The sequence below is a fragment of the Lissotriton helveticus genome, chromosome 8 (genome assembly GCF_964261635.1).
Source record: "Lissotriton helveticus chromosome 8, aLisHel1.1, whole genome shotgun sequence".
Taxonomy (NCBI): Eukaryota; Metazoa; Chordata; class Amphibia; order Caudata; family Salamandridae; genus Lissotriton; species Lissotriton helveticus.
In genome coordinates, this window is record NC_136069.1 from 28,741,085 (window position 1) to 28,765,859 (window position 24,775).

The 24,775-nt window shown below is 44.4% G+C and overlaps 1 protein-coding gene across 1 annotated transcript; it reads right to left on the reverse strand.

Moving 5' to 3' along the window:
- Nucleotides 1-6,822: 6,822 nt before the first annotated feature.
- Nucleotides 6,823-24,068, reverse strand: LOC144773676 (uncharacterized). Its single transcript, XM_078658829.1, has 3 exons — nucleotides 23,589-24,068; nucleotides 10,011-11,430; nucleotides 6,823-6,845 (listed from the first exon to the last, which is right to left on the reverse strand). Exons 1-3 carry the CDS (start codon nucleotides 24,066-24,068, stop codon nucleotides 6,823-6,825), a joined length of 1,923 nt encoding a protein of 640 aa, XP_078514955.1.
- Nucleotides 24,069-24,775: the final 707 nt, after the last annotated feature.

Consider the following 24,775-nt stretch of genomic DNA (forward strand, 5'->3'; position numbering starts at 1 on the left):
TTTATAGTGCCTGATAGCGGCTATATAGTCTGTCTTCCTGCCCTGTGTACAACCGTATTGCGCATGTGCAGAGAACCCTCAACACATACAAGACAAACCTTTGTGTGATCGTACTGAATTCTCTTTCACAATGATTACACTTATGCTGATTAATCCTATGGTGTAAATTAGCCGATCGAGTCTACTGCCAGCCTAAAGGCAACAATCTTGTGCTGCTATTTTTAGTCATCTTAAATTGTTTTTGCCTATGTTTTACCTTATTTGTTGGGCCTATTTGCTGTTTATACAGCTTCTTTTGACTTCCTACCATGGCGCCGTTCCTATATTGAGAGTAATACCTTTTAGTAGCTTTTAGGAGTATACTCAGCATGTGCAGAAGGCCCTCAACACATATAAGGCCTAATGCTTCGCTGAATGTCCTCCAGTGCACCAACTCTGCTTTTCTCTCCCCAGTCACCACCAGAAATGCTTCACAATGGTCTGGGAAGCTTTCAAAACAGTACTGAATAGTTGCTCGCACATACCACGGGGAAAAGGAGGGCTAAGATAAGAGAGATGGAGGCTCTTGAGGGCCGACTGGTTTTCCGTGAGGCTCAATATGTGGTGACCCTCACACCACTACTCCTACATCAGGTCCACATGGCCAGGGTCGAATTCCAGTGATTGTGGAGGATACAGCAAAGGCACATTACAGAGCACACCAACACTGTATGAAGTCAGAAAGAAGACCGAGAAACTGCTGACATGGGTAGAAAGATTGATTAGGGACAGAGGTGGTTCAGAACACTAAAAACCGAGGGGGTATGATAGTCAGCAGGGCGCTGAGATACCCCAGACATTTGCGTTGCACTTAGCCGAGCTGTACTGGGCCCAGTGTGGGGGACCAGGGGAGTGAGAGAGAAATTTGTAGTGGATACACCCCTACTGATCGTCAAAGAGGATGGCAGACCAATACTCGACTGTGACCAAGTTAGGGGAATCAATCAGACACTTTAAGAGGGGAATAATTCCAGGCCCAAATGTTTCCTTTTCTTTGTTTTTGAAAGTGTAGGAGGGAAGCTAATGGGCCCACTCCATGACATATTTTACATGGTTAAAGAAAGGGGATGTCTTCCGTGTGACCTACCATCCACAACTGTAGTTCTTATACATAAACAGGGCAAACCAGCGAAGCACTGCTACTTTTGCAGGCAGATTACGCTGCTTAACACGGAGGTTAAGATTTTGGCGAAGGTTCTTGCGAATCGTCTTCTATTTGTCATGGATTAATTGGTATCCCCTGATTAGTCTAGCTTTGTGCCCTTACAGAGACTTGCATCTCTATTACTGGTAGGCCCAAGTGCATGTGGTTACTGAAGTGCATTCGCTGCCCAGCAGGAGCCAGCAGTACTAGGAGGCATGCGAGTTATGGACCTGGAGGGATACGTCTGTAGGTTGTACCGTATACGACTGGTCAGACCTCTCTCCCCGATAGACTTTGCAATTACAATATGGAGGACAGCAACACGTTGGATGGGATGGGAGGATGATGCTGAAAGCCCCCTTGTGGGACACGAACGAGCTGACAGAGCTCCGATCCCTGGAGGGGCGGAAACTATGGGATATGCAGGGCATCTCCAAGGTGGGAGATGTGTGGGGCTCCCAAGGGACGCTGTCCTTCCTGGAGCTCTTGGGACAGTCTGAGCTCTCCAACAGTCTATAACTGAGCTACATACAAGTACACTACACACTCACGAGATACAGTGATAAAGAGCAAGACACAGCAGAGGAGACACCTCTACAAAATATACTGCTTGAAGCCTCACTGAGGACACACACAGTCTCCCAGATAAACAAGACGCTTAGCCCACACACTAAACCACAGTAGGTGGCTTTGAAAGAGAGATAGGATAAGGATCTGGGGATCTTAGACGAGGGGGCTGGTATGAAACATGCCGATACTCCAGAGAGGTGGCTATTAGGGTTGGGTTTCCCCCATTCCAAGTCAAAATTCTACACAGGGCATACTTCACCAGAACTAAGTTATGACACATGAGGAAGATAGACAAGGACAGATGTACGAGAGGCTGCTGTTTCCCCAGGTACTCTGCTTCATACAATTTGGGACTGTCCAAAGTTATGCTCCAACTGGGTGCAAGTGGAGAAAGTGATCACGAGGGTGGTGGGGAAAAGTGTGCTCTCACCCAAACTCTGGTCATCCTGGCATTTTGAGGAGAAACAACACTGTTGAGATATACACTGCTATTCTGCAATGTGGCCCTGGCTTTATCTCATGGAGATTTGTAGAAGGCTACCAGGTAGCTCTAGAGTGAGTCCTGAATACAAATTGATCTGCTCAACAATATAACCCAAAAAACCCACCAGCAATAAAGAGCTTGAAGAAATTGATAGGCAAGAACTCTTCACCCTGCAGCACCACTAAAAACAGGAAAAACAGGCTGCACCCTGTTTGAGGCAACCCAGGGTTCAGCACTTCTAATTGGAAGCCTTCCAGCCTCTGGCTACAACTCAGCTTTCTCATGCTGCACCACACGCACATCAATGTCCTTCTCTAAATGCAGCACTTCAGTAGCCTAATAGTGGATTCATCACCAGATGAATCTTCTCAAACAGATATCTCACTGCAAGAATCTTGCGCTTGGTCCTCTGTCTCACTTGCGGCGTCAGTCTCAGAGCCGTGCCCAGAAGCAGATTCCAAAAGCAAACCAAAAACCTGTTGAGCGGTCAACCTGAGAGCAGTCACAATGCTTATTAATAAACCTGTCGCAAAAAACAGACAACTATAAACATCACTGCGTCCAAGTTAGAACTCAACAAACTGTGGCTGTATCAAATAGTAAATACAACTATTGAAATATGACACTATGCAAAGAAACTATCAATACAGACCACGCAATTAATCTTTTAGGATCTTTTACAATTATGGTGATGTGTTGCATCTATCCCCTCTAAAGTGTGTGTGGTGCATGGAAATCTGATTTCAGAGCCACGAAAGAATTAGCAGGGACTCTTTAGACTGCATTTCACAAGTCTGGTTATGACCAGAACCTAACAGGGTTATTAGTGAGAACATCCTTAATACTGTGGAGGTGTAAATAACTATCAAGTGGTCAATTTGAGAATTTGGTGATTGTGATGGTTCAAGTTAAGTTACAAAACCAGGATGAATGCTAAAGATTTGGGCAGGGAGGTACTTGATATATTTGATATTGAATCATGTTTACAGCGCCTGAATCACCCATCAAGGGTATCACCGTGCTAGGACTGCTAACTTCAGCCAAGCAAGCACACATTAGAACAGATAAGTCTTTAGCAGCTTTCTAAATTGTAAGTAGTCCGGACATTGACGTAAGTGAAGGGAAGTTGGTTCCAAAAAAAGGGGGCTAGATGAGAAAAGGCTTTGCCACCCATGCAAGCTTTTTTCTAACCGAAGGGTGCAAAGAAGTGATTCAGATCTTGACCCTAGTGACCTTGAAGGTAAGTACCTTACAAATTTCTATGATAGATAATTTGGACCCAGGTCATAAAAAAACTTTGAAAACAGTGCAGCAGATCTTAAATTCAATCCGCTTCCGCACTGGGAGCCACTGTAGTTGTTGCAGAAGGGGTAAAGAGGCCGAGGTGAAAAGGATTTTGCTACACTGTCTGATGGGCCGATTGTTTGTTATTATCAGGAACATGAATCTGAGTGATCAATGTACATGTTCTGCCATCAAGCATTCAGTTTTAATGAAATGCTTGCATCATATGTATGGACATATTCTTAGATGTGTCGGTGGCTCTTATCTGAATTGCAGGACGGATGTGACACGTCTGATATAAGGAGAGATATTTTCCAAGATTGAGCGTGCATTACTGGATTAGCTTTGCCTTCATGACATTTTCTAATTTGAAATTGTTCTCTCTTTATGTTGGAATAAGATGCAGAGGTCCAGAGCTGTTTAGTTTTACAAAAGGGGGTGAGAGAATTTGGAGTGCTAAGTGATGCATCAAGTCCAGAAGAGGATGCAGATTTGAGGGGGCAGCCATTGTACATCTACCACCATTGGATGGATGGAATTATAAGTCCTTGCTCCTTTTATCAGACGCCCACGCATCTGGTGGTCGCTCTTCTATCAGGTAAACTTCCCATAAAATTACATAGATCGCACTTTACACAGATTCCCATTTTCAATATTTCACTGTATTGTGTATTAATGGATATGGTGAGATCCTTCAGCTGTGATCACTAGACATAACGTAACTTTTATTCGCCAGATGTTAATTTACATCATCATAAATACACCAAGTGCTGTGAAATTAATCACCATCAATATCCAAACTTTATTTAGAGCCAAATAATATCTCATTGTCTAAGGTAATGAGATTCTTATACTGATGAAAATAGTTAAACTACAGAGATCAGAATACAAAAAGAAGATGCACATTCTGGACAAACTTCACTTAAGAGCACTATATAAGAAATGGAGAACCGAGGGTTGAGGCACAAGCAAACAGCTGCACCTGACAAAATCCAAATCTGGGGAAGTATTATTGGTGCAGGAAGACCAGGGAGTCCACCCCTCTCTACTTCCTATTTGGAGGACCAAAAAAGATTTATTTTTTTGTTGCAGAGTTTTATATAGCGCGAACTTGACCCGAATCGGGTATCAGAGCGCTTTACATAGCACCAGTAATGTTACATGAAGACACACATTCATTTTTGTTAGGCCCGGGGAGATTAAGTGATTTGCCCAGAATCACAGGATGTTTAGCGTCATTACCGAGACTCGAACCCAGATCCCCAGGTCCGAAGTCGAGGAATTCCGCACACCAAGAAATTCTCCTGAACAATTATAAAGAGCCTATCAAACACCAGTCATTTCTGGCAATAAGAAGAAATTCACAGTCATAGGCTATTGGATTTGATCAAGTTTGATGTATCATCATTGTCAATAAAGAGAGATATTTGGGTAGAAAATATCAATACAACGACTGTGCATTTCTTCTTATCGCCAGAAATGACTGTTATTTGATTGAATCTTTATAATTGTTCAGGAGAGATTCTTTCTGTGCGGAATTCCTTCATTATTATATTCACTTGAGAGCACCTTCACTTTTTTTCTAATTGTCCCTACACTCTCCCCTGTGAGCCTAGTATTATGTCCAAACTGCACAGAGGATCACGGCGTGGAAGGATGGGCCTTCAGAGACTGCCTGATCTATGCTTGCCTTGAACTGCCAAGCACACCACACTAGAAAAGCTTGTTTTACCCCCAGGAGTTGCAGTGAAACAAAAGAACCAGTTGCGATACATAAGGACTTAGGATTACATGAGTTACATAAAAGATACAAACAGGGAAAAAATTACAAATGTACAAGTTGTAAAGTCACAAACGGAAGAGATACAAATACAAACAATTGCAAATGTACACGTTGTAAAGTCACTCAAGGAAGAGATACAAATGGCTAAACTCGAAGAGTCACATATGAATGGTAGTGAGTACAAAGGTCTACTACATATACTAGTGATGAGAGTTATCTCTATATACATAAGGAAGGGATACGAATGGATATACTCTAAGAGTCACATAGGAATGGTAGTGAGTACAAAGGTCTACTACATATACTAGTGATTAGAGTTATCTCTATATACATAGGGAAGGGATATGAATGGATATACTCTAAGAGTCACATAGGAATGGAAGAGAGTACAAGGGTCTACTGCATATACTGGTGATTAGAGTTATCTCTATATACATAGGGAAGGGATACGAATGGATATACTCGAAGAGTCACATGGGAATGGTAGAGAGTACAAAGGTCTACTACATATACTAGTGATTAGAGTTATCTCTATATACATATACAAATAGTAGATTTTCTCAGGGTTCCATTTTACCAGCGATTCGGCTTGGACAAGTATATATTACATATTTACTGAGTGTGTCCATCCCATGAAACAACACTGCTTCCCCCACTGAGAATCCACTTCCTGTAAACTGAGCAGCAGTTTAGTTATTTAGAAGAGGTTTATCCAACCTCAGTGAGCTTTGCTTACCGGATCTTAACGCGGCTGGGTCACCTCCTCTCTGTTTGCAGAAGAGAGTTTACCATCAGACTAGGACAGCAGGGCTGATGGAAGACAGACAACAAGACCCCGGGAAGGCTTTAAATAAGGATCAGAAAAGCATAAACCTACACACTCTTTACAACAGACAGAAGCCAGGACCACTTAAGCGTGGGTTTAGATTTGTTCTTTAGAGAGTCTCCATAACAGGACATGTTCATGCAATAGTCAGGCACGGGCTACTGAGCATGCGCAGAACCATTGTAGCGCATGCGTACAAAAGACGCAAAAGTCGTATTGCGTTGCAAAGTTTACGTATGCGCGAGACACCGCTCATCAGAGCATGCCCACAGAAGACGAGGTCAAAATTTGCCATGCGTAGAAATGAAATACTGCTCATTATAGCATGCGCAGAGAAGCACGATTCTTGATCTGACAGGAGCAGAAGTGAGATACACCTCGTTGGCGCATGCGCAGAGAGGAGTTGCTGCCATGATTTGGATAATGAGAAATTTCCTAGTTCACACAAAGGAAAGTTTCAATTCTATTAAGGACGCGGAGGCGAGGATTTTGCTTGTCCTTTCTCCATTTATTGGACAGCACATTTAAAGAATAAAGAAAAAACTACATAACATGAACTACCCAAACCAACATGGCTGCGGTAGTCAGGGGAACACATAGCCAATCACAGTCCATACAACAGCATATAGGGATCTCACGTCGGTAGTCCTTCCTCTTTTGTTGCTGCTGCTGGAAAGAAGTCCTCTTATCCACTAGTCCGTCTTCTGATCCGAGCCTAGGGAAGAGAAACAATAATAATATCCCATCCAGTACAATGTTGAAATCAATCAGAACACATTGCCAAGGGATAAAGCATAAAAAACTTGCAATAAGAGATAAGAATATCATGCAATACAAGTCATTCCATGTAATTATGAAGATACAGGAAAAAATACGTCCCTCAAATGAAGAAATAGCACTGGAAACCACAAATGAGGGAGGGAAGGCTAGACAAGCCAGGGTGGGAAAATCCTCGCCTCCGCGTCCTTAATAGAATTGAAACTTTCCTTTGTGTGAACTAGGAAATTTCTCATTCTATGTCAGGAAGCGGAGGCGAGGATTTTGCTTGCTTAAAGCTTACTCACCACCAAAGAAGCAGCCTCATGAATTGGTTTGAAATAAAACTTTTTGAAAGTTGAATCCGAAGACCAATCCGCTGCGTTCATAATGTCCTCCAATCTGCCACCAACCTGTACAGCCTTAGATGCCATTGCACCTCTCGTGGAATGAGCTCCAAAGTTAGAAATGTTGATACCAGCCTCAGACATAATCCATCTGACCCATCTGGAAATGGTGGGGGAAGAAACCGCCTTGAAAGGTTTTTTTAATTGCAATCAACAATTGTCTTTCACCCTGAGGACGCACCTCCAAAGTGACATCCTCATAAGTTTTGAGGCAACGAACCACACACAATTTAGGAGAATCTGGAAAAGCAGGGTAGGATACTGACCTGGTAGTACATTTAGTTCTTCTGGATATGGTAAAAGTAACTCCATCAGGGGTAAAGACTCTAGCCGAGATATCGAGTGCACGAACATCGGAGACCCTTTTGCAAGATATTAGACAAAGGAGAATAGCCAATTTAGCTGAAAGCTCCTTTCGTGAAAGATGTTCATTATCCTGCCAAGAACGTAGGAAACGTAACACCACATTAACATCCCACAATCCGGAATAACGAGGTTCCGGGGGGCGTGAGAGACGGATACCCTTGAGGAGTTTGCAGATCCAAGGGTGTTCACCCACTGGAGAACCATCCACAAGGGCATGACCCGCAGAAATAGCCGAACGAAAGAATTGATGGTACAGTACGCCAGATTTTTGCTATAAAGTTCGGCTAGAAAATTAATCACCTCTGTAATAGAGGAGCCCACGGGATCCAGGTATTTTGCCACACACCAACGAACCCATCTGTTCCAGGCTGATCGGTATCGTTTCGTGGTACTAGGGGCCCAAGCTCGCTGGATGAGGAGTTCAGCGTCTCTCGAAAGAGTGTCGTTCGACCAACGTCCCCTGAAATCCTCCAGGCCATGAGATGTAGATGGCCCTGGAGGACCATGGGATGCGGATGACCCAAGGGATCCGTTAGAATGTTGTGGAAAAACGGAAAGCGTAGAGGTTTGTCCCAGGACAACTCCAGAAGGGCCGGAAACCAACACTGAGCCTTCCAGATCGGAGTGATCAATATCAGAGAAGCTTGCTGTCTGCGGACCTGGGCTTCATCTCTCTGAATAAACAGAAACGGGGGAAATGCATACGCTGGAAACCGGGACCAATCCTGTAGGAAGGCATCCACTGCTTCCGCACCCGGGTCCGGTTTCCAGCTGTAAAATCGGGGAAGTTGGGCGTTCCATCTGGACGCAAACAAATCCATCTCTGGAAGATCCCAACGATTCGAAATCATTCGAAAGACTGAAGGATCCAGCTTCCAATCGCTGACATCCCGAAAGTTCCTGGAATGCCAATCCGCTACAATGTTCATATCTCCGGGGAGATATTCTGCCATGACTGAAATCTGACGTAGAAGGCAGTAATTCCAAAAATCCTTCGCGAGATCCGCTAGGACTTTGGAATGAGTGCCCCCCAGTCGATTGATGTAACGAACAGCAGTTGTATTGTCCATCCGTAGAAGAACACAACAAGAGACTTTGTTCGTGGTGAATGAGCGGATGGCGAACGAACCCGCAAGGAGTTCTAAGCAATTTATGTGGAGATGAAGTTCCTCTTCCGTCCACCTGCCTCCCACCGAGAGGGAGCCGCACCGGGCTCCCCAGCCTTGGCGACTGGCATCCGACTCGATCACCAGATCCGGACGGGAGCCGAAAATCGCCTTCCCGTTCCAAGCATCCATGTGATCCAACCACCAGGCGAGTTCCGACCTGGCCTCCATGGACAAGGAAATCAGTTCCGAGTATGTGAGGCCTTTGCGAAGATGGAACGCTTTTAGCCTCTGGAGAGCCCTGTAGTGAAGAGGGCCTGGAAAAATTGCCTGAATCGACGAAGACAGTAAGCCCACAATCCTGGCCAATTGACGGAGAGAAATACGGTCCCGACGGAGGACCTTGCGAATCTCCTTCTTGATTTTGGAAATCTTCTGAGAAGGAAGATGTAGAGTTGCATCCGTCGTTTTTATTAGAAACCCAAGGAAAATCATTTCCTGTTTGGGGATCAAGTCCGATTTCTGGGAATTGATGATGAATCCCAGATTTTGAAGAAGCGATATGGTCACCTGAAGATGTCGCAAAAGGATCTCCTTGGACTGATTCATCAAGAGAATGTCGTCCAAATAAATTATTAGACGGAAACCCATAGTTTGGAGATGTTCGACCACAGGTCGAAGGAGTTTGGTGAAGCACCATGGTGCTGATGATAGACCAAAGGGAAGGGTACGAAATTCGTAAACCTGATTCCTCTATAGAAACTGGAGGAAACGACAATGTGGAGGAAAGATTGGAACCGAAAGGTACGCATCCTTCAGATCCAAACGAACCAACCAGTCGTTCTGAAGTAAAAGGTCTCTTAGAAGATGGATACCCTCCATCTTGAAGTGTCTGTAAATCAACCATTCGTTGAAAGAGCGTAGGTTGATGACTGGTCTGAAACCTTTGTCCTTTTTCTCTACTAAAAAGATGTTGCTTAGAAATCCGTGCGGATGGAGAACCGCAGGAATGATTGCGCCCTTCAACAGCATGGCTTGAACCTCTAAATCTATGAGATCCTGTTCTGCGTGGGAAAAAACCAGTGGACGAGGACGAGATTCCTGGACGGGAGAACCGTAAAACTCTATGTGAAATCCTTGAACTGTTTCTAGGACCCAAGAGTCCGATGTGAGATCTGACCAGGCTTTGAGAAACAAGGCAATTCTCCCCCCCAGACGAAGTGGAGAAATGATGGTAAAGCTTACCGTTAAATCCTTTGGAATTGGACTGGTTGCCACCATGTCCTCTGCCCTGGCCTCTGCCACCTCGGGAGGGGTAAAAGGAACCCTGTCGTCCATCATTCCAGCCGTTGTTCCTCCTGGGTTGTCCTCTGTTGGAGCCTTGCTGGAATTGACGGCCGGAAGAGCGACCCCTGCCTCTGCCGGCCCCGCCAAAAACCTTTTTGGGAAACATTTTTTTCATAGAGGCTTGAGCTTTGTCTAAAGCCGAAAAGGTTGCTACAAATTTTCCCAGTTCTTTGACAAAGGGGTCTCCAAATAAAGCACCCTGCGCCACAGCACCCGCTTCAGAGGAAGATAACTCTCCCAACTTGGGGTCAATTTTTAACAAAAGTGAACGTCTACGTTCAGCGGAAAGAGCACAATTTGCATTACCAAGAAGGCACATCGCTCTTTGTGCCCAGCCCGCTACATCCTCTACAGGAAGAGGCATGCCTGTCTCCTTAGAACGTTGTGATAGTTCTATAATCTTAGTTAATGGTCCTACGACGTCAAGTAACTTGTCTTGGCAAGCTTTCCAGGACCTGTCTATGCCTTTTTTAGGTTCTTTAATGTACTTGGCGAAAAAAGTGCAAAGTTTAGGGTCAATCTCGGGTGTAGCCGCCACTCTATTTGGAAGATTCGGGCGAGGACACTCCGAGCGTAACCGTAAACGTACATCCTGGGAAAGGGGCTGACGTAGTTTGGCGGCAACATAGTCCGCTGTAGACTTCTCTGGAGTCCATTCGGAAGAACGGGGTCTATATATAGTATTGGGATCAAACATGTCAGATGAAACCAGTTCACTATCACCACAGTCAGAGATATTGGATTTAGGGCGCCAAGACCTACCAACATCTGACATGTCTTCAGAGGACTCATCCTCGTCATCATCTTGGAAACCCTCCTCGTCATCATCTCCCTCTAGGGGAAACCCTTCCTCCGGGTCTAGGTCCTGGGTGATCTCATCACCAATATTGCCGGGTGAGTCGTCCCCCCGGTAGGGTGCGCTTCTCAGCGTGCGCGCACTCTTGTGGAAAACTTCAGCAAGTTTGCTGAAACCCTCCAGGTGCCCCGCGCTACGCTTTTTGGCCGTGCGTGGTGGCTGGGAAGTCACACCACTGGGCCCAGCCCCGCTGTCATTGAAAAAATTAGTACCCTTAAATACATGAGCAGACAGCTTATTGACGCTGTCCTGCAGAGGGGCCAGCGCCTGGGCAATTGCCGTAGACAGGAGTCTGTCCACCTCTGCAGGAGGGCGCAATAGGGGTTGAATAGGCTGGTCAGAATTCTCAGCCACATAATCATGATCCTGACGAGCTTGCATTTGTGCTGAGGGATGGGCACCCATACACCAGTAAAACACCCCAAAACTATATAAAAGGGGTTCTTCCCCAACACAGGTACCCTCAGGAATTAAAAGAACACAAAAAGAAACAATTTTCTGAGGTAAAATATTTTTTTCCCAGAATAATATAACTTGCTGTAATGAACAGCGTCAATGTGGGGAAGTGAGGCAATGAACCAAATAGTAAAGCGCTGTGCCTCAGCGCGTGACCGCCACAAGCGCGAAGAGCGCTGTGGAGAAAAGCCGGTCGGCGTCGAAGCCGACACCTCAAACCTGCGCACGCGCGCAACAAAGACGCTCGGGCAGTTCAAGCCTACCGCGTCAAAACAATAGGGAAAACAAAGCCTAAACAAAGGCGAATTGTAACCCAAATGAATAAATAGAGCGCTGTCACAATATAAGAAGATACTGCCACGCCATAAGAAAAGGAATAAACTAGGACTTATCTTGACGCGGCAGCAATGAAGAAAGAGGAAGGACTACCGACGTGGGATCCCTATATGCTGTTGTATGGACTGTGATTGGCTATGTGTTCCCATGACTACCGCAGCCATGTTGGTTTGGGTAGTTCATGTTATGTAGTTTTTTCTTTATTCTTTAAATGTGCAGTCCAATAAATGGAGAAAGGACAAGCAAAATCCTCGCCTCCGCTTCCTGACATAGAATTGAGATAGCACTCGGTAGAGCATGCGCAGTAGTGTACAGTTGCACCTTGTATCAAACCAGATGCAGTGTCTACTCTTCCTCTTGACCCTGTGCAGTGGTTTAGCGAATGAGGTTTCAGTATGTGCTTTCAGACACTCGGTTTAGGTCAGGCACGCCATTTTTAAAAATCCCCAAAATTACACTTTTTACCATTCCAGCAACTTCAATTTATTTATTGCATAAGTTAATTAAAACCATTGCATAACAATAAAACCATTAAAAGAACACAACAAAGCTCAGTGTTTAATAACCCCATTGGCTGTGATCCACCGCTCCGTTTGAAAAACTGTCTCAATAACTCTATCTATCACCTCAATACTTACCATTAATCATGAATCACATATAAAGGCCCATAACACCAATGAGACAATTTTTGAGCGACTGAATCATGTGGCCTGATTAATCAAAACTACACATATTTTATTTACACTATTATTTACAACTGCAGTTTATCTATTTTCACCATGGTTTTTAACATATATCATTTCTAATCAGGCCACTAAATGACGATTGGAACAACTGATGGAACTAGACCATGAATAAACAAGACCAGCTTGTCTTTTCAAATCTAATTTTATTAATTTTGTTATTCAAAGAATAAAAGCATTTACGTTAAAAATCTTTATTTTATAGCAAATAAGAAAGCAGCATTTTAATAAGAAAATGAATTAATGAACTGACACTTTTAAAGCAAGCTAAGAAACATGAATTAATAGCAGAATAACAGTCTCCATTCCCTAAATCTATTTTCCCTGTCTGTTTCACTCACTTCACCTAGAAGGGAAAAATCATTAAAGTCTGCTGTCCTTACGTGCGCCAAAGGTCCAACAGCATGTCACGTCAATCAGGAATCAGAACAGCAAGCGTTTTTTTACCTGCTCCAAATGTCAGGTTTTATACCGATCTTTCTAACTAAACTTTCTACATTTGCATTCTTTCGAGGAAATCCAAGTTTGCCATTGGCTGACCCTTGTCAATCCACAATTAGGTCATCACCAATTCTTAACCAAGTTCAGGCTTCACATAAGCCCTATTGTCTCTCACTTCCATGTCTTTCGGCTTCCTCAAGATTGATACTTTTCCCGAGTCTTGAACATATTACTTCCTAGCCTTGGCAGACATATCAAGTTCCTGTCCTTGAGCCTTTCTCCGAGTGCACGTTTAACTCAGCTGAAGAACTGTTTTTTTCAATTTATATGATGATTGTGCAGTAAAAGTCTTCACAGCTACGCATGTGCAAGGCATCGCTCTAGACAAGCTGAACCACCATTAGGCCTCACTTCAGAAACTATAATTAAACAAACACAAGACATCAATTAATTAAAGAATTGAAACCCATTCTGTTACCCGCCCCCATTTCTAATTAATCCCATTAATTATGTTACCTAGCAAAGCACATATAAGCAGCATTATATCTACCTTTCCTTTAGGAATCACACAAACTCTTTTATGCTTTTGTCACAGAAAGACATAACATAAGCACACAAAATAAGCACATGCCACTAGTTAAACAGCCGCATTTAATACTGACAAAGACAATAGACAAGGTTAGTTTATTATTTTTCTCTTTGCATTTGCGACATAAAGCACATTAATTATCCCGCGTGTACTGATGTATGAATTCCTTAAACTAAGTTGATTAGTATATTTCACCACAAGCATATTAATTCAATTAAAATTATGCCGCTGTGCTGGGGGGAGATGGGGTGCGGCGCGCACAGCGCCCCGTCATGAGCCACGTTTCTCGTGCTCGTCAAGACCACGCCCGTTCCTTAGAACGCCCAGGACAGCAGGGGAATTAACCCCGCACCTGAGCGTTCTAACGGTCATGACGAGTTCAACTCATCATGAGCACACAAGAACCGTAGCTCATGACGAGCAGACCTCGTCATGAGCATGGGAGGGGTTAAAGAACTCTAGGCTTTACTAAATATGGTGTACGGTCATTCCTGGGTTACTTACCTAGGTCCTCACTGAATATACATCAATTTTAGCGTGAAAAGTTTGTTATTTCAAAACAACAGTGTTTTGATACTGCCCCAAGAGTGCGCCCTTCTCTCTAGGCGTGGAGTGAACAAGCGGTCAAACTGCATTAAAAAACACGTTAAGGGTACTGGGGGTCAGTGAGGTGAGAGGCGGGGTCAAATGTGTAGCCAAAAATCACCTTCATATAACTACATATAATATAACGTGCTGCTTAATTTTTACTTTTTTTGTAGATTTATATAGGTCGAACTCAGCTTGAAGGTATTGGAGCGCTTTACATGAGCACCACTTATGTTACTCAAGGACACATTCATTTTTTTGTAGGTGCGGGGGGATTAAGTGATTTGCCCAAAATTACAGGATGCTGAGCTGACGCCGAGGCTCGAACCCAGTTGCCCAGATCCAAAGTCAGCAGCTCTAGCCGTACGGCTACATCCTCTCCCCGAAAAATAGATTAAAGTTAATCAGTCGGAAATGCACAATGGTACATTATGAACAAAATTAGTTAATGCGCGGTAGATATCAGTGTGTGTAACCAGAGAGCGCCTTCATTGGTGCAGTGCAGAATAGTGACTTGTGTATTTTTAGTGCTACGGGGTCCCAGCCTGTGACAGACGCACTGTGAATATGTAAGTCATTATTTTAAACTTGTGTTACAGGCAGTATAAGAAACGATGCTACAACATGTGCAAAAAGGTTTAATATCAAAAGGTGCTTCCAAAATATAGATTTTAGAAATAGCTAGACTGTGCGATGTGCCCTCCCTGTCTGACACTTCAGCTGAAGCACTTAAACTATCGGAATTGACCATCCGGGGCAGTAGTCTTTTCATAATAAGCCGGGGAACTGTTTTTCAAAATTATAAAAAGTTTGGACACATCGTGCCCCTCCGATCACGCTACTTCGACCTCCGAGGTGACCAGACATCCTGGATTTGGCTGGAGGATTGTGTTTTTTGAAGATTATTTCCCAGCACCCCAACAGTTCCCATTAAAATAAATTGGTGTCTCGGTTTTTAAGAGACACTCATTAGCACATTAGGAAATAATGTCATACATGCTCATGTTTCTACTGGTCTTAAGGATCGCTGCTTGGCCGGTATCGTTCCAGCACCACCAGTAATTTAAAGTTCAAGGCTATACTGATAAATATCGAAGCACAGCAATATATTACACTGTGTTTTTTTACCTTATACTTTTTTAGTTACTGTCACTTACAAGGGGCTGCCTGTCTCCAGTATTCAACGTCAGTCTGTCAATGATTTGACTGTTGAAGTAACAGTGTAGGATGGAGTTTGTAGGCATTACTGTCAGCCACTCCCTATCTTTACAATATACACTTCACACTACACTCGTAGCCATAGTAACCTTGAATTTATTTAATTAATAAAATACTAAAATTATCGCGAGGCGAGACTTCATTCCTGACTTTTATTCAGTTCGACTCCCAACCACTGATCTCCATTCAAGTAGGGACAAGTGTCGAGCATGAAACCTGCATTCAAATTAGCACAGTTTATGAAAAGGCGAAACAAAAACTCATATTTCTGGTGTTGGAAGGTGAAGTATTATGTGGTGATGCGGGTTAGGCTTCACTAAGCAATACTCTCACAGACCCCAAAGATGGTCCTTGGACTCACAACAAGAAACCTTTCCAAAGAGTTTCATAAATTAGGAATAATGATTCGGAGAGAATCGCAATTAGGAAATCGGTATTACTAATTTTAGTACATCTTGCCTCTAGTTAACAAATGCAAATAATGTTAAGAAATGAAACAGTTAACATTATAAAACACAATGAAGGCTGCTCCTGGGGTCACACCAGCATCAACAATGTCTGATCTTCCCTCAAGGGGGCCACAAAGTGAAGGAAAATAATTGGCCCCCCCAAGGGAAGTGACCCCAGGGGCAGCTTCTCTAACATACAGAAACGTATTCCCTGGTGGCTAGTGATTCTCCAACACCCCCTGGGGCAGAGCAGCCTAAAATCTGACTGATCTTCCCCCCCCGGGGGGAGTGTAGAAAACATAGGATATAGACGGCTAATACTGTGGAACTCTAAATTTGCTCAACTCAAATGTCTGCTTTGCTATCAAAGTTTTTAAGCATAGGATTAGCACAGTGCCATCCATGCCGAGCTGTAAAATGACAAAAGCATTTTACCACTCCAGGCACAGTATTACAGCTTTGAATTAGCAAAGTACCAACCAAGCCAACCTGAAATAAATAAAAGCAACCTCTGACATGTAGTATCCACAAAAAGGGTTTTAGTATAAAGGGAACAATTGCGCTCAGCAGGATAGACGGCTGTCTAAATTGGTGCTAACAGGAAAGGGGTGACCCTACTAACCCCATATCTAGTATTTTTGGAACTCAAACCCACACAATATTAGCCAAGGACCTTTGCACACATAAGAACAAAAACAGAGTATGTTCATATTAAGTACAGATGGAAAGAAAAAGATCGCCACGACTTTTCTTGTTTCTTTTAATGCTTGTTTGCATAGAGACCAGCCAGCCGACACGTGTTTCGTCAGAGAACAGTCAACTCTGACTCTTCAGCGCTGGAATTAGAACAGACGAACCTCACTCAGTAAATCACATATACAGAATCGTCATGCCTTATATAACATAATAGCAAACTGCAAACTTAATCCGGCATCAGTGGAAACATCAAAAAGTAGTTTCTCCAAAAGGAAACTACTAAGCCATCAATTGAAAAATACTGACATGTGTTTCGCTATCATTATAGCTCTTCAGAGAGGTTTAGCTTTGTCCAGACACAAAGGAGCACCCAGTATAAGTCAAAACAATACCCTTTCAGGCATAGAGTGTCCATAAATTATGCAAACAAGAAGCATAGAGCTCTAGGTAGTTCCCAAGTTTAGGTGGAGAGCAGCTCCTGTATATAGCACCCTCAACACCAGCAGAACTCTAAATTTGCTCACCTCAAATGTCTGCTTTTCTATTAATATCTTTAAGCATAGGATTAGCACAGTGCCGCCCATGCAGAGATAGAAAGGGACAAAGAATTTTGCCATTTCTACAGCAAAGTTTTTCAACATGGGATTAGCACAGTGCCATCCATGCCAACCTACTACAAAAGTTAAATTAGTATAGTAGGTGCACTACTACTGAGTAATACTACTTCTAACATATATAAAGTGGGTGGCTGTGTCCTTGTGTGTATGGGTGTGTAAGTGACTGTATGGGTGTATAGGTTGGTGTGAGTAGCTGTGTGCGTGAGTGAGATGCTGTGTGAGTGGCGGTATTGGTGACTGAGTGGTAGTGGCTCTACGGGTAGGTAAGTGGGTGTGTAGTGACTGCATGGGTGAGTGAGTGGTAGTGGCTCTACGGGTAGGTAAGTGGGTGTGTAGTGACTGCATGGGTGAGTGAGTGGTAGTGGCTCTACGGGTAGGTAAGTGGGTGTGTAGTGACTGCATGGGTGAGTGAGTGGGTGTCTGAATGGCTGTATGAGTGAGTGACATTGTATGTAAGTGGCTGTATGGGTGAGTGAGTGGCTGATTGAGTGGGTGTTTAGTTAAGTGAGTGTCTGTGTGAATGGCTGTATGGGTGAGAGAGCAGATGTCTGAGTGCTTCTATGGATGGTTGTATGGGTGTGTGAGTGAGTGTGAAAGCTTGTATATGTGAGTGGGTGGGTGTGTGAGTTTCTGTGTAGGTAAATAAGTAGGCGAGTGAGTAGGTGTATGAGTGAGTGTGTGGCTAGGTGAGTGGCTGGACGGGTGAGTGACTGGTTGTATTAGTGGTTTTATGGGTGAGTGAATGGTTGTGCGAGTGGTTGTATGAGTGAGTGTGTGGCTAGGTGAGTGGCTGGACGGGTGAGTGACTGGTTGTATTAGTGGTTTTATGGGTGAGTGAATGGTTGTGTGAGTGGTTGTATGAGTGAGTGTGTGGCTAGGTGAGTGGCTGGACGGGTGAGTGACTGGTTCTATTAGTGGTTTTATGGGTGAGTGAATGGTTGTGCGAGTGGCTGTATGGGTGAGTGGGTGTGTGAGTGCCTCTATGGAGGAGTGAGTGAGTGTGTGAGCTCTGGTATTTGTCTGTGAATGGGTGAGTGAATGGTTGTGTGGGAGTGGGCATACAAGAGATTGTATGGGGGTGTGAGTGGGTGCGTGAGTTCTGGTATTTGTCTGTGAATGGGTATGTGAGTGGTTGTGTGGGAGTGGGCATACAAGAGATTGTATGGGGGTGTGAGTGGGTATGTGAGGGGTTCTGCGGATGATGTCATCATTGATTTCCCTCACCATGTCATGAGTGATGTGATATGTGAGGTCATAAGCAGTGCATTGCGGGGGCATAAGTTACAGTTAACTCAGGTAACTATAATTGCTGAATTCCACTGGTTTTGTACGAGTGAAATCTGAGCCTAACTATAATGTCCCTGTCTTTTTCAGTGAACTTCTACGTTTTTTAAAATTGTATTTCCTAACTATAATAACCCTGTACCCTTTCGTTTATAAGTGGATTTCTAAGGTTTTTCAAATTCTATTTTCTAACTATAACGTCCCTGTAACCTTTGTTTTTTCAAATGAATTTCTATGGTTGTTTTTAAATTAGTAGTCATGTTTGCAGAGTGGTGAGAAAGGGGGATGGGCCTCTGACCAGCTCTCAGGAATCCTGCTGTTTTGGATTTTTTGAAGGTAACCTCAGTGCTTCTTGGCCCCAAGAACCCTCAGCATTTAAGAGGACTTCATCCCCCAACCAGCAGTGCGCCAGGAGGCACGTTTGCATAGTGGTGGAGAAAAGGGGCGTGGCCTCTGAAGACCTCTCAGCAATTCCTCTGTGTGGGACTCACTGCAGGTAACTGGTGGGCTTGGTGCCCCCCAAGGACACTCTAGAGCCAAGAGGACTTTATCCCCCAACCTGCAGTGCACCAGGAGGCACGTTTGCAGAGTGGTGGTGAAAGGGGGCGTGGCCTCCTGAGTCTTCTCAGGAATCGCACCCTGTGGGACTTTCTGGAGGTAACAGGAGAGTTTGTTGGACCCCAAGGACCTCTGGTGCGAAGGGGACTTCATCCTCAACCAGCAGCCAGCGCACCAAGCAGCACTTTTGTAAAGTGGTGAAGAAAGGGGGCGTGGCCTCCAACAACCAATCAGCAATCCTGTAGTGTTGGACTTACTAGAGGAAACATTAGGGGTAGTTGGCCCTCAAGGACCCTTAAAAGTGATGGGGACTTTATCCCCCAAATAGTAGTGCGCCAGGAGGTGCGTTTGCAGAGTGGTGGAGACATGGGGTGTGGCCTCCAACAACCTCTCAGCAATCTCACTGTGTGGAACTCACTGGAGGACACAGCAAGGGTAGTTGGCCCCCAAGAACCCTATGGAGTCAAGGGGACTTCATCCTGCAACGAGTAATGTTCCAAGAGGTGCGTTTGCAGAGTGGTAGTAAAAGGGTGCAGGGCCTCTGGTGATTGCTGAGCTCTTTTTTTAATGTTTATTATTAGAGAAAGGGGACCGTGTGACCCCCTTCATTGGGCCAATTTCAGCCCTGGGGACTCCATCCACTGGGGTCCGGCCTTTTTAAAAAAAAAATATTTTTACTGCCTTTTTCTTTTCTTTTTGTTTAAAAAAACCAAGGGGTTGTGTGGGCCTTCTCCTGGGTTGATTTTGGCCTGGGAACCCTATTCCGACGGGGTCCGGCCTCTATTGTGGGCGCCCTGGTCCTACCCAGGACACCTACTCTGTTGGCTCTGTGGGGGGATTATCAAGGCCCCTGTGGTGCCTGCCACCTGCAAGAGCCACCTTGTTTTTACAGAGAGAGAGCTGCAAAACATGCAGCTCCCTCTCTGTAAAAGCAATTGTGCTCTGCTTTCAGCAAGCAAGAGCAGTTTTAATGTTCTTGCTTGCTGAAAGAGGAGCACAGTTAGCTATGGCTTGGCGGGAGCAGTAAAGTTCCTTCCAAGCCATAGCAAACAGCTATGTCCTAGGGGTGGGCACCCTGGACATAGCTGGAGCAGTCCCTGTGGGTAGCGCTCCCCAGGGCCATGTAGTGCACAAAACAACCCCGGAGGTGGTGGTCCCCGGGGCTGTAGGGGCCGTGTGGGCGCCCGAATTTAAACATGGGGGGAAAAACTTTTGTGACCCCACTTTACGGATCCCCCCGAAACTGTCAAGTATGACGCCAAAGTTATTGACAAATGAAAAAAAACGCTCTTCCTATGTAAACTATATCCTAACTATAATTACCTACTGATTTTATATATATACTAGCAGCCCGTCCCGACGTTGTCCGGGTATGAATTGCTGCCGGCCAGTAGTATATTGTTTTGTAGGATTTCGTTTTGATAGCATTTCTTATCTGTGACAGGCCTGTGAAACGCTCCGATTCACAGTGCATTGCTGATGCACTTAAGAGTACGCGTTCAGTAGTATGTGAACTCGAGTTTCCCTACTTTATTTTCCCTTGCAATATTATATAGCGCGAACTCGACAAAATGGCATGAGCACAATTTACATTACAGTAGAACACATTCATTTGTGGTAGGCACGGGGAGAAAAGCGATTTGCCTGGAATCACAGGATGTTGAGCTGATGCCGAGATTCAAACATAGCTCCCCAGCTCTAAAGTTCGCAATTCTAGAACTTGTGGCGGGAGATGTGTCTAAAAGTGTATGTCGGTGCTGGCCATCAATGAGAGAGACCTGTGCATTTTTCAAATGGGTAGTGAAAAAATATGAGTATGTTGCTGGAGATGTGGGCCACCGTGCCACCAATGTACTTACCGGGGGGGGGTAAACACCCATTATTCCGCAACTTTCTTTCCGCATACCATCACTCCGCATACTTTCATTACGAAAGAATCATGACTCCGCAATGCCATTATAACGTATGGCATTACATTTTATATGCTTTTACCACGCATACATTTCATGAATGGTAAAAGCATTTTTTTTAAATGTTTGGATAAGGTAAGTATGGGTATAGGGGTATATGTTTTGGGGTACTGAGGTATATGTTTTGGGGTGTTTGGGTATTTTAAGGGTTCAGATATAGTTTTGGGTTATGGGGTACAGGGGTAGTTTTAGGGTTTAGGGATAGGTATGGGTTTTGGGGTACAGGGGTATTTTTAGGGTTCAGGGCTAGGTTTGGGTTTTGGGGTATATGGGTATTTTTAGGGTTCAGGGTTAGGTTTGGGTTTTGGGGTACAGGGGTATTTTAAGGGTTCAGGGCTAGGTTTGGGTGTTGGGGTACAGGGATATTTTTAGGGTTCAGGACTAGATTTGGGGTACAGGGGTATTTTAGGGCTCCGGGCTAGGTTTGGGTTTTGGGATACAGGGTTATTTTTAGGGTTCAGGGCTAGGTTTGGGTTTTGGGGTACAGGGGTATTTTTTAGGGTTCAGGGGTAGGTTTGGGGTAAAGGGGTATTTTAAGGGTTCAGGGTGAGGTTTGGGTTTTGGAGTACAGGGGTATTTTAGGGTTCTGGGGTAGGTTTGGGGTACAGTGGTATTTTTAGGGTTCAGGGCTAGGTTTGGGTTTTGGGGTACAGGGGTATTTTTAGGTTTCACGGGGTAGGTTTGGGTTTTGGGGTACAGGGGTATTTTTAGGGTTCAGGGATAGGTTTGGGTTTTGGGGTACAGGGTATATTTATAGGGTTAAGATGGGTTAGTGTTTAAGGGTGTTGGGGTATTTTAAGGAGTAAGGGTGGGTTATGATTATGAGGTGCAGGGGTATTTAAAGGGAGCAGGGTGGGATTAGCACACGATATGAGACATGGCATGAAGGGCGGAACGTACCACACGCCCCCAGCGTTTGAAATGCCCCTAGCACACGCCCACAGCACAACGCAGACACGCCCACAAGGGACTACTTTGCTGGCACGGGGGTTATACCTTTTAAATGTATATGGTGGGTGTCTGCATAGCCTATGTCCTTCTGCTGCAACTGCCCTTTCCAACGCTGTATTGGGTGTTGTGATTGGTGCTGTGGTTCCTGAGATTCCCCTCCTCAAAGGTTTGGGCTCTCTCTTTGTTATATTAGTATGGATATATATAGCGCGAACAAGATCCCGAGGGATAACAGAGCACTTTACAACATGATGGGAGGAAGGACAAAAGCAATATCTATAACAATATCCATGAGAGAATGAAAATACAGTGTAAAATACAACTAGGAGGGTAATACAATGACCAGGTGTAGGAGGGCAGCAAGGGTGAAACACAGTGTACAATAAGGGGGAGCTGCATCAAATGTAAGAGCTAAGACAGCAGGTGCAATGTCAACGGCCCGTTAATCTAACCCTATTAGGGTATGAATATGGTCATTAGGAATCTTTTGGCTTCTACTTTGAACGCCATCAATGAGGAGATTCTGCGAACTTCCGGTGGGAGATGCTATTAAGGATTAGTGGTTTCAGGAGGAGGGTAGAGGCGCTTCTTGAAACTCTTACGCCACAGGATAGTTTAAGTTTTTGCGCAAGGAACAGCAATCTTTAATTGAATTTGTGCTTTGAAGGTCAACCAATTGAGGGATTTTAGGAATGGGGATATGTGATCTTTTCGCTTGGTATCTGTAGCCAGTCTAGCAGCCGAGTTAAGTGCAGCCCTTAGTGGAGCCAGAGCGTATTTGGGAAGGCCGCAGAGGGCAGCACTGCGGTAATCTAACCTCGGCAAGACAAGAGCTTGGACCACTTGCTTGAAATCATTTAGAGGAAGGAAAGGTTTGATATTTCTGAGAGATCTCATCAAGTGGTTAGCTCCTTTGCATACATTGTTGATATGACCTTTCATGTTCAGGTGCTTGTCCATGGTGATACCGAGAGACTTGGCTGCGTCTACTATGAAAGGAGTACAGTTATAAGCATTGAGGTGACTTAACCAAAGGTCTAGCTTGGGGATGAGATTCGGAGGAGAGATGAGCAGGAATTCCGTTTTAGAAGTGTTGAGCAGTAGATGATTCTCCGTTAACCACTTTTGAGTAAACATTAGGGTACTACTGAGTGAGATGATGTTTTCCGAGGATGAGATTTTCAGATATAGTTACGTGTCGTCCGAATACATGTGGGAGAGAATGTGCAAAAGGTTCCAAGAAAAGGTTGAAGAGGATAGGAGATAGAGTGGATCCTTGGGGGACACCCATGAGTACGGGAGAGGCTTGGGAGAGAGAGAGTGGTTTGCCTTTACTCTTTGAGTTCTGTGATGAAGGAAGGATGAGCACCATTGCAACACCTGATCGGAAAAACCCATTCTATTTTGCAGGATGAATGGGAGGCTGTCATGAGTAAATGTGTCAAGTGCGGAGGAGAGGTCGAGGAGGATCAGGAGGCAGGATTCATTTTGGTCGAGCATTAGTACAATGTCATCAAAATCGTGAGTGAGAGCCGATTCGGTGCTATGCCACTTCCTAAAGCCTGATTGATACTGGTCTGGGAGTTGGAAATTCTCTATGTGGGCACAGAATTGGGATTGCACACATTTTTCTAGTAGTTTCGCTAAAGTGGGGATGTTGGAAATGGGGCGGAAGTTATTGAGATCAGATTTGTCAGCGTTAGTTTTTTTAGTATGGATGTTACCTGAGCTGCTTTTAGGCATTCTAAGATCATGCCTTGTGCTAGGGAAGCATTTAGAATCCGAGTCCATGTGGGGATCAGAGCATTCTTGATTTCTTTGAAGATAGAAGGGGGCAGCTGGTCGCTGACGTGGTTGGAAGGATTGATATTCTGAAGAATCTTGAAGATATATTCACTAAATGTGGTAAAGGTGCCCCATGAAGCATTATTCTTGGAATTTGTGGAGGTCGATTTACGCCGTATAGAGGAGTCAATGGGTGAGGCAGCAATGGAAGAAGGTAGCAGAGCCTTCTTAGACGTGAGGTCAATGGACATGATTCTTGATTTCTCAGTGAAGAAGGCAGCAAGATCATCGCAAGAGGGTGGGTTGCCACCAGGATAAGATTGGTTAGACCCAACAACTGATTGTTGTTTGACCAATTCGAAGAGTTTCTTGGGGTGGTTTGCCGCTTGATCCAGTTGGTGTCTGAAGTAAGTCGCCATAGCACTCTTGATTTGTTTGTTGTATCGGCTCCTGGTGTCTCTAAGGAGTTTTAGTTGGTCCGAGGAGGGATTGACTCGCCATGACGTTCAAATGCCCTACGGTTGCGGCATTCTGAGTTTAAGTTTTCGTTATACCAAGATTTGGATATTTTTGTTGAGGCAGTTTTTTGTTGGAGTGGAGCAATATTCTCCATGATGATGGAGATGGTTGAATTGTAGGCATTGGTGAGTGATTGTACCTTAACTATGTCAGCTTGGAAGGGGAGGGCAGATTTACAATGGGCAGCTAGTTCATCAGAGTTTACAGCTCTTATGTCCCTGTTCCAAATCTTAGATTTTAGTGGTTGAGCCTTACTCATCAATAAGCCTTACTCATCAATACCTCTCTGTTGATATAAAAGAGGATGCAGTGGTGGTCGGACCAGTCACAAGGGGTAATGGAATCTATGGAGATAGACTGCTCTTAAGAAATAATGAGGTCTAACATTTCTCCTTTGTTATGAGTTGGTTGGACACAGTGCTGAGTCAGATCTTGATCAATTAAGAAAGATTTAATGCAAGATACAGCGGGGTCGTTGGGGTTAGACCAATGAAGGTTGAAATCACCAAGGAAGATTTGGGACACCTCTGAGTCGACATTGCTAGAGATGATTTCCATTAGCTGCTCAGTGAAAGGGAGATTGTCACCCGGGGGTGGTAAAAGGGGT